Source organism: Aethina tumida, chromosome 3 (assembly GCF_024364675.1).
Source record: "Aethina tumida isolate Nest 87 chromosome 3, icAetTumi1.1, whole genome shotgun sequence".
NCBI lineage: Eukaryota > Metazoa > Arthropoda > Insecta > Coleoptera > Nitidulidae > Aethina > Aethina tumida.
In genome coordinates, this window is record NC_065437.1 from 22,918,092 (window position 1) to 22,928,939 (window position 10,848).

The 10,848-nt window shown below is 27.3% G+C and overlaps 1 protein-coding gene across 1 annotated transcript in view; it reads right to left on the reverse strand.

The window, feature by feature from the left end:
* Positions 1–5,673, reverse strand: part of LOC109597000 (lysine-specific histone demethylase 1A) — a 224,270-nt gene extending 218,597 nt beyond the window's left edge. Inside the window, exons 1-4 of the mRNA XM_049965406.1 lie at positions 5,595–5,673; positions 4,787–5,480; positions 3,801–4,380; positions 3,597–3,745 (exon numbers count right to left, since the gene is read on the reverse strand). Of these exons, the coding sequence (XP_049821363.1) occupies positions 3,597–3,745; positions 3,801–4,380; positions 4,787–5,480; positions 5,595–5,618 (1,447 nt within the window). The 5' untranslated portion in view covers positions 5,619–5,673. The remainder of the gene's footprint in view (positions 1–3,596; positions 3,746–3,800; positions 4,381–4,786; positions 5,481–5,594) is intronic.
* Positions 5,674–10,848: the final 5,175 nt, after the last annotated feature.

A 10,848-nucleotide genomic window follows, 5' to 3' on the forward strand; every position in this document is an offset into this window, starting at 1 on the left:
TACGTTATTTATGTAAAGAAACATTTTTTACTAGATTGGAATCAATTATTGAAATTTTAGCACATAGAAATAATAAATTTTCGAATTTAATAAAAACAAATGGAAAACGTATTTTTGGTGATAGTACTTCTCTTATCTCTTATTACCATATTTTGACCAATAGAAGAAGAAAATGTAGCTCAGTTTAAGTAAACGAATCATTAAACAATTTTAATAATTCATAATAATTATCTTACATGGATTAATCAAGGAACTAACTTTGTTGGTCCAAAGAACATCTTCCACAGACTAGTTTTAGTCGAATTTAATATAAGACAAAGAAAAAACATATTTTTTAATAAGATTTTTGACAATTATTCAAGGCATTAGATGTTATTAGTTCAAAGAAAGCTTTTTCACTAATTCTGGTCTCAATTATGGGAATTGTAGCACACTGTAATAATAAATTTTCGTTTTTAATATAAAACAAACAGAAAACAAACTTTTGATGACATTACTCCATCACTTTTTTCCATATTATAGAAGAAAAAAAAGTAACTCAATTAAAATAAACGAATCATTAAAAAATTGTCATTCTCCATAATAATAATCTTAAAGAGATTAATCAAGGAACTAACTTGATCCAAAGAACATTTTTCCACTAACTAGTTTTAATCTCAATTGTTGCAATTATGGTATAACTAAATAATAAATTTTCGAATTTAATATAAGACGAAGGAAAAATATATTTATTAGTAACTTTACTCCATTTTTTCCATACTCTTAACAATAGAATAAGAAAATGTAGCTTAGTCAAAGCAAATGAATTATTCAACAATTTTGACAATTTTAAATAAATAAAGAATTATTCAAGGAATTATACGTTATTTATCTAAAGAAACCTTTTTTACTAGGTCTAGACTCAGTTATTGTAACGCATAAAAATAAATTATTTTAGAAATTAATATAAGACAAATGGAAAACATATTTTTAGTCATACTACTCAATTTTTTTACCATAGTTTGACGAATAAAAGAAGAATTTAATATAAGTCGAAGGAAAAATATATTTTTAGTAACATTGTTCCATATTTTTCCATAATTTTAACAATAAGAAAATGCCTCTTAGTCAAAGTAAACGAATCATTAAACAACTTTGACAATTAAGAACAATTATCTTAAAGGCATTAATCAAGAAGGTACAGTATCCTGTAATCTGAGTCATGGTTAAGAACACATCGAGCCACATGAAGTATCAAAGGTTAACAAGAGAGATCGACAAAAACGCGGATAATTGGACAATTTTAATGAACGCCAAGAGTAAATCAGATATCCGTTGCCAACTTGTTGCTGTTAACTATTCGACTAGAAAAAGCCGGTCCAATCGTACCTAAATCTAGGAATCCAACGAAAATAAATTGTGTTCCTCAAATGGTATTTGAACTTACCATTTATTAAGTTCTTAAGTACATACAAAAAATAAAATAAATTATTTATGTTAAGTGGAAAAAAAACAACAATATAAAAACTTCTATTAGCCTGACATATTTGTAGACCATAAAAATTGAAAACCACATTTGGTTAATTATAAATGTAACAGTAATATATTGGACAGGTATTACGTAATCAAAAATACCGATTACGATTTACTATGTTTGTAGCTAATTTGCATTATAAATGAACCTCAAATAAAATTACCGTCTGTCATTTGCTGATTGAAATTTATTGGTTTGGTTAATTTACGATGTTTAAGAGTGTTTACTATCTGTCACAATTAAAATACCTGAGGAATACCATTAGAGAAATTTATAAACAAAATATATATTGTGTTTAAATTGCTTACCATAAATATTCTAACCATTTTTTTAAATGCTTAAAGTTATTCTGTCTATTTATATTTTGAATAAATAACGCCATTCTATAATTTGTTTTTTCACTGATTAGCTCTTTCACTTACTTTGTAACAAACTAAACTCTACAAGAGTTTAAAAATTAATAACAATGTTGTGCATTTGCCAACCTGGATGCGTTTGAAATTACAAAGATTGGCCAATTGGTTCTAGGCACTGATTTGCCAAATTCCTTAACGAAATGCATGCAACATTTCGCCTCATCTCGAAGCATAATTGCTTAAAAATCACTGCCAACAAAGCAATTCTGTAAAAATGCATAATTATAATTGGGTACTTCAGAGTGAAAATTATACTAATTATGTAAATTTGAGATAACCCGTGGAAGAATGAAACACGACTAGAAGCACAAAGTAAACAAAAATTATGTAGAAACGTTCACATCTAATTTTTTATGATTTAGAGAACAATACAAAAAAATGCTTTAAATAGTAAATTGTTTAGAAAATGTTCGACGAGCTATTTCAACTTGGAACTTATCTTAATTATTTCACAAGAAAAATCCGGAAAATCGTAATTAACCACCAGAACAAAGTATGTGGGACACAGTTTCTCGTTCAGTGGGGAATCTTATCTGCCGGCAGATAAGAACGTGATGCAATCCGAAAGGCGATGAAAGAAAATGATGAGGGCAGCAACGTTTTCCCGGCGGATTTACACGGCGAATCCATTATGGGCAAGGTACGACATAGTTGCGACTTGCAATTTTTTGCTGTTAGTTATGGGCAACATAAAAGCTACTAAGTGAGGCATTCCTAACGATTTGCGCGACCGGTCGAGTCATGAGCGCTTCATTCGCTCCGCAAACGCCTGAAACTCAAAGACGAGGAGGTTTCTGCTGTCCATATAAATTGTCAATGAAAATCTAATCAATGGGTAATATATATTATTTATTTATATTTATATTGTTTAAGTACAAGTAATAAACAACAATTACTTTTTACTAGCGTAATAAATAATAATTTTTGCTCAATTAATAATACTTTAATATTGATAATTTTCCTTATATGTAAGTAAATAAAGTGTTATAGTATAAATTACGACGCATTATTCGAGTTATTACATCTAACGTTATTAACTGTTTTCCAGCAACTAACACATTAATTTTATAAATCTGTATCGTTCCTCAGGTTGGCTTGTTAGAGTCCGAAACGGAGGCTCCAGATCAGCAGAGATAATTCGCCTGATAAACAGGCCATCTCACGATTTCGGATTTCGTTTTATTTTCGCCTCGACCTTTCGCTTTTTTGGTCAATCCGCGCCGTGATCCATCCGCTGATTAAATACTTGTTTGCGTACAAGCGTTATTAAGCAACATCTTTGTCTTCCCCGGTTGGTCAACTACCACGGCGTAATTTAAGAAATATACATAGAAAACGAATACATTTCCATTTTTCTTATTAATATTAATATCTTCATTATCGCAAAAAACACCGTTTAAGCTCTGACAAAGGCGAAAACAAAGAAAATTGGCTATTTAAAAGCAGTCAAATTAAATATTCGGTAAACTAATTGGCATGTTTATTCATAAAAAAATCATTTAACCATATCGTAAAAATGTAATATCTTTCTAAATCGTATTTTAAATGGGAACTGTTTATATATTTCTAAATTAACTCATTTAAATACTCGACGTCAATTCAAATAAGCCCTTGTAAACTGTGTTGCCTATAAGTAACTACTCAAAATCAATAATAACATCAATTACCTGTTAGATGATTTCCTGTAAATTCGAAATCGTCATCCTGATCCCAGTGCTTCAGAGATAAATTCGACAGGGGTGTCGCATTAGCAAATTCCAAATTTGCAAAATGCCAATCTAAAATCTGGCGGTCCTTACTCGACAAATACACATCACTAAAAATATTCAACATATTATTAAAGAAATGAATAAAGTAAACAAGGGCATTACCTTGGCGGTGAGGCTTCTAAAATCTTCAACTTTTCTTCAATCTCTTTTGCTTGTTGCTGCAGTTGGTCCCACTCCTTGGCGAGGTAGTGCAAATCCTTTATCGTACTGCGATACGCAAATTCCAATTGAATGTCCCTCTTCTCAATGTTCTTCAAATCCTCCAGTTTTTCGTTGTGTTCTTGCATTTGTTCTTTGATGTCAATCAACTGCTTTTGATTGGTTTTTAACTTTTCTTGCAACGCAATCACCGACTTCAAATGTTGGATTTGCTTCTCTTTAACATGCTTTTCTTGAAGCTTTATAATCCATTCCAATGCTTGTCCTAGACTCACTGGTTTGTTGCCAGCATAATTGAAATCCAATTGGTGGGATAAATAGGAGGTGGCTTCAAGAAGCCTGTTGAATTCTCTTTCAACCATCTCGTCTTTTTCTTTGTCGACAGTAACGCCGCTCGACTGATATAACGGGCATTTTTGACGAATTCTGTGCAACTCCATGTCAATTTGTTTGCTCAAGGTGGTTACAGGATTACCACCGAGTCCTGTTACTACCATTGCACCCAAATCCGCAATATATTGACCTAAAACATAAGAATATCATATTAGAATTGAAGCCATATGAATGATGAATTTATATTTTTCATAATTAAACAGAAGATTATATAACATATAATATTCTTTTGACATTATTGAACGCCCTCACTTAATTTTACACCATTGGAGGTGTTAAAAACGGTAGATTCCCACGTGAAAAACAAGTTGTGCAGGCAGACTGTGGACTAATATAAAAAAAATATTAAAATAGATACTACCCTCAAAATATTCTATAAAATTTATATTTTAGATATTTTAAAATAGACATCTTGAAAAGCAAAAAATTTTCTAAAAATTGTCGATTTAAATATATAATAATCTGCACAATTATTATATTATAATATTTCCAAAAGAAATTTAAACTTTATTAAATAATAAGAAAAACAGTTTCACCTTTTCTGAAGGTCGCAATTCTGCCTCCCACGCGATCTCGAGCCTCCAAAACGATTACTTCTAACCCAAACTGCTGCATCTGCTGGGCTGCTGCCAATCCTGCTATTCCAGCCCCAATCACAATCACCTTCCCATACTTTTTGGTGGGAATGGGCTTCAGTCTCTTGAATATTCCAAAATTAATGAAACCATTCCTCTCCAAAAACGTATGCACTCTTTTGAGTAACGGTAAATCACTGTTATAAGGCACCTCCATCCTCTCAATGACATCTTCGACAATAAGCTGCTGCTTGGGATTCTCCAGCCACATCTGCAGTATGCGGTTCCGAATGTTCAAGTACACTTTGACAGTTTGCAAGGCGGCCTGTGCGATATCCGGGAAACAAGCCGCTTCGGTTGAAGTTAGCTTGTCAAATGGCATACGGCTTTGGAAAGCAGCCCCTTCCAAGCCTGTGAACAAGTCTTTAATGACGGGATCGTCCAGTTCAGATTCTGGATCAAGCTCCTTCTTTTTCTCTTCATCTTTTTCTTTCTTCACCTCCTCCTTTTTGACTTCTTTCTCCTTCTTCAATTCTTTTTTAGATGTTTTCGAAGTGCCAGCTGCTGACTGTTTCTTGTCTGTGGATCCGGATTTTGATTTTTCCGAACTGTCGGGCTTTATATCTTCCTGTTTGGCCTTCTCTTCTAGATCAATCTAATAAATTAAACAAAAATGTAACCCTACTTATTATTGAAATAATGAATTATTTAATAAGTTAACAAATAAGACAAGAATTACAGGCAGAGAAAAAGAGTTAAATGTACAAACCTTCGCTCGCTTCCTCCGACTCATATTAAATGAATTATTTATTTTATTAGATTCAAATTTTAAGTATAATATTTGTTTATTATTTGAATCTATAGTCAAATTTGAGGTTAGTTTGTTTACTATTAAACAAACAACTAGGCAACACAGGTTACTTCGATCTAGTAATTGCCTACTTTGCTAAGAGATAAATTTGTAATAATAATTATTATAAATTCAAACTATGATGACAAAACTTAAGTTGTAAGAAATATATTAAATTATATTGATTTAATAAGTTATTTCCTATAAAATATTTTATAAAATAATATTTATTTTACAAAATTCTTCATTTCTTGAGTTGATTTTAGTATTGTAATATAAATGAAATTATATAAATAAATATGTTGGTGCTTCCATTACAAATTATTACTTCTTCTTTAAAATTGTAATTAAATTATTTAATGTATATTTTTACATAAAAATAAGTAGAATAAAATGGGTACCATGGTACTTTGTTTAAGACATGCCAAAAAGGTTGAGACACGTTTGGCATAGAATGTAATAAATTTACATAAAATATAACTGAAACATAAAATACACCAACTTAACAGAATGGTTTATAATTTGAGATTCCGACTAGGTCACATCTATTTTCCTATAACAATCATAGTCAATGTATTTCACCGTTTTAGAATTTATTAAAATTCCATTAATATTAGTACCATTACGGTCCCGTAAATGTCTAGTCCATGGACATGGACATGGACATGGACATGGACATAGACATCGCAAATTTGTACATGTATGTTGCTTATGTACTTTTACGGTGTCATAAAGACGATATAGACTTTAATATTTCAATTTTTATAAGATTAAGTAAAGTTAGACAAATAAATTGTTCTTATCTATATTACTTTTAAGCTGCAATACATGTTTATGTTTGGATAAATTTTATTATACATACATATAATGAAACTATATTTAACTTTTATATTGGCTTATTATTATATATATTTGAAATAAACATCTCCTATTATATAAAAAGAGAATCTATAAATTTTATTGATTGAATTAAAATATAAATCTTTCTATTGTTTGACATATAAGGAAATAATATTTCTAATTATTTGCTTTTAATGGATATTAATTTTAAACGATTGCATTTTTTACACTAAAAATAGATAAATAAGATGTAGCATATAGTATAACAATTCATGCTCACAAAGTCTATGACCATTACTCATATATTTCTTATAAAAATACATAAAAACTCCTGACCACAATTTAAACATTTTATTTCAATTTAAACATTTTAGGAACTTAGGAAACTGTAGAACAATTATTTTTTCCATGGAAATTGCACCACTTTATGGATTAAGTCAATATTTTACCATTACAACTTCACATATTACTTAAATCCAGATATGAAATGCATGTAACAAGGGGCAATAAAAAATAATTATAATTATAATATATTATAGTTAAATGAATTAAAACTTAATAGTTTACAACTTAGAATATACAATTTACAACTGTAGTCTATTTTTATTTTTGCAATGCTATCAACCGGATTTTGTTTATTTTATTTTTCTAACGTACACTTAAATTACATATTTATATAGAGGTATTATTATCATTAAAAAAAAATAACTGTTATTAGGTTTTAATATTTTGTATACGTAAAAAATAATAGTAAAAGTTGTGGCAATATAATTCAATTCAGCATAAAGAAATTCTTTCAAAAATTAAAAATGTGTAATACTTATGAGGAATATTTCGAAAGTACTACAATATACTATCAAATGTTTGTGTTAGTTTAAAATATAGTAATTTAGCATTAAATCAATAATTATTTCCAAACGCATGTGCTCAAAAATATTATACCCAAACAGCAAAATTAGATAAGGTTAAGATATATGGGAAACATAAACAATATCAAATATCGTTTTTAATTATTCGCAATTATCATTAGAATCAAATTTATTGCATTTGCAACAATTAGGTACTTTACGTAACTACACAGATGTAATTACATCAAAAATAATGATAAACAAAATTCCTGAATAAAATACCTCATTATTATGTCTCTTTTGAATTGTCTTACAAATTGTAATAAAAATTGTAGCAAATGTTATGAGATACTATTAACTTAATAAAAACACATAACTGTTTTAACACATGTTATGCATTAGCAGAAATGTATTTAAATTTATCACCACTTATTGGATTTTAATTGAATCATTAAATGATTTGGGATATTAAGAGCCAAAAATTAACAATCTCAATGTGAAGAAAAGAAAAGTTTGAACAAATAAAATGTTAAAATTTATGAATTCTGAAAAATTAAGAAGAAGTAGAATTGCACGAGAGATATTTAAAACATAATCGGAAAATAAAGTTTTAAATGAAACTAACAAATATATAATATTTGTATTATATTTATAACTTATTTTCTATCAAAAAGAATAAATATATAATTTTTAACATTATAAATTTCAATATATATGAATATAAATTAGCATTACCATTTTCCATAAATTTCAATAAACGTAAAAATAAACGTTTCAAATATTAGGAATTTTATGAACGATTCGTTACTTGTTTTGTATTTGTTTAATATTTCACCATTATTTATTAAGTGCTGAGCTTATTCTGTTGACAATAACGCAATTTAAAATTGTAAATTTATTTAGCAAAGTTGTATTAATTATTGTTTTAAGCATGAGTGGGTACTTACGCGTGGAGGAAATCCACATTACTTAAACTGGCGCAATTTTGCTATTATATTAACATAATAAAATTAACTGTCTAGTCTATACATACATATACACGAACATTATGACACATTCATACATGTATTGTTCGTGTACAAAAATTATTTCATTGCAAATATGAATACGGATACATAAGCAATTCATATGTAGAAATGATGGTGAAAGATTTGTTTGTTTATTTATTAATTATGTAAATGCATTATTTATAAATAAATATTGATACAATACATATTTACGAATGAGAAAAAAATTTAACCATTCAAATTAACACCAATTTTAGCTAAATATTTGACCTGTTATGGTTGACGTTTATATTTATATGCATAAATATCTTTCGAAACTGTCATATCAAAGTAAATATTATTGAAATAATTTTGTCTTTTAGATAATTAACTTATTTGCAGTACCTGAATGTTTTTGACATTCCAAAAAAGCAACGTAATTTAGAATAATTCCGATATCGAAAATATGAGTAGAATAAACAAATCGCAAAATTAACATTCAAAAAAACCATTTTTCTTGCGTTATGGTTAACCATTACTAACAAACAAAATAATTACATTACGCGCACATACTATGAATATTAACTATTATAAAAGAAAAAAATACCTTTATGATGTATTTATAGTATTTCCAAAGAGTTTAACATTCACTCGTTAAGTTAATTTATTAATTTATTAAATAAATCCTATCAGAATTAATCTAATCATTTATGTGTAAATGCCTCACAATATAATTAATATTTTTTATGTATCTTCATTACTACATTTCTACAGAAAAAAAAGCAAAGTAAAAAGTGATATTTGGCCTATAGTTTCCTTGTAACATAATATTATTAATTCTTTTATATAATATTTTTTATAGTGTAGTGTTTATAAAATTTTTTTTATTATTTATTAAAAACATTGAATAAATATGTTAACTATCTAAATAAGTTCTGACAGAACTATTTTAATCAATTCTATATAATAACAAATATATTTCATAACACATAATTTAGATTATTACCTAATTTTTATGGCTATGACATAGTGTAGTTTAATATGCTTGATAGATCCATTATAACTACTTAAAAATTAGTATTGGTTTTGTTTCATAGAAATTCTAATAATACTGTTGCTTTATTTGTTTTTAAAAATCAATTATTGCCATTTTAATTAAAAACGTTATATTCTGGCGATACAACGTTTTAATTTTTAATATAACTTTTGTTACTGTTTGGAATAATTAAATTTTTTATTTATGTGTGTAATAAATGTTAGTACCTAGTTAAAATTGAAAAATTTTATTTATTCACCAAACTAAATTAAGTCTTTACAAATTAATCTTGAAAGAAAAAAATTATTATGCTTTAGACATTTTACACGTTAGCATTGACTTCGTAGCAAGGTTTAAAAAATGTCTATATAATGAGTTCAAGGTAGCAAGGGTAATGCAGTTTTACTTTCTTGGTTTTAAAAACAAAGAGCAAAGGCTTAAATCTTGTTTCAATTTTTGATTAAACAGTAATAATTCCCTTTTACTATAAGTCCAAAATATCCATGTATATAAAAAAAAACAAAAAATAAAAAATAAAAGAAAAATAATCCATAACCTTTGTTCCTCTCAATAAATGGCATTTAATCATTAAATATTATCTAAAAATTTGAATTTCTATTGTATTTGATAAGCTTGCTAATAATTTTGATTAAGATTTTTTACCAATCTCATTGGCATTTTAGAAAAATATCTATTGGCTCCAGAAAACCCATTATGACTAGATTAGTTCTAATAGACAACATTATTCAATAAAATCTAATTACACATTCAAATGTCTTTATTATTGTTAATTGAAAGATAGCGAAAACTTATTTTGTTTTGAATGCATAGTAAAAAAATAATTTATCTGAGTAAAGGAAAACGTAGTAACGATTTAAAGTCATGTGTACATAATATCCTAATATTTTGTTTGTCACTTTACTTACTAATTCGGGAAATTTTATACAACCAGAATTCCTTGAATCATAGTTCAAATAGTTGTATTTTAAAATACAATTGTTACTATTATTTTTATTTGGGTATTTGATATGGAATCCTTAAGGATTACCATAATTATAATGTGATTCATGCTAATAAAATACTAGGGTTGGTATTAAAAAATCAAAAAAGAATAAATAAAAACACAAAACCGCAGGTTATTAATATTGATTAATTCAAATTCAAAAAAGGAATAAAAATTTATTAAATGTGGTTTTCAATAATCAAATGTCCACGTCAATTTTTAAAATTATAAATATTTACATGATATGACTGCATTTTTTTACCTAGCAAAAACTATGTATGCGAAACAACAATTTATCAATTAAAATAAATAAACACCAATGAAACTGACTAATACATTTTGATTTCATATCACACATAAATAAACTATAATTCGAATAATTTCACTGTATGGTAGCGTGATTAAAAATATACATAATCTAGATAAAATATAAAGTACAATAATTCTATTGCAAAACTTT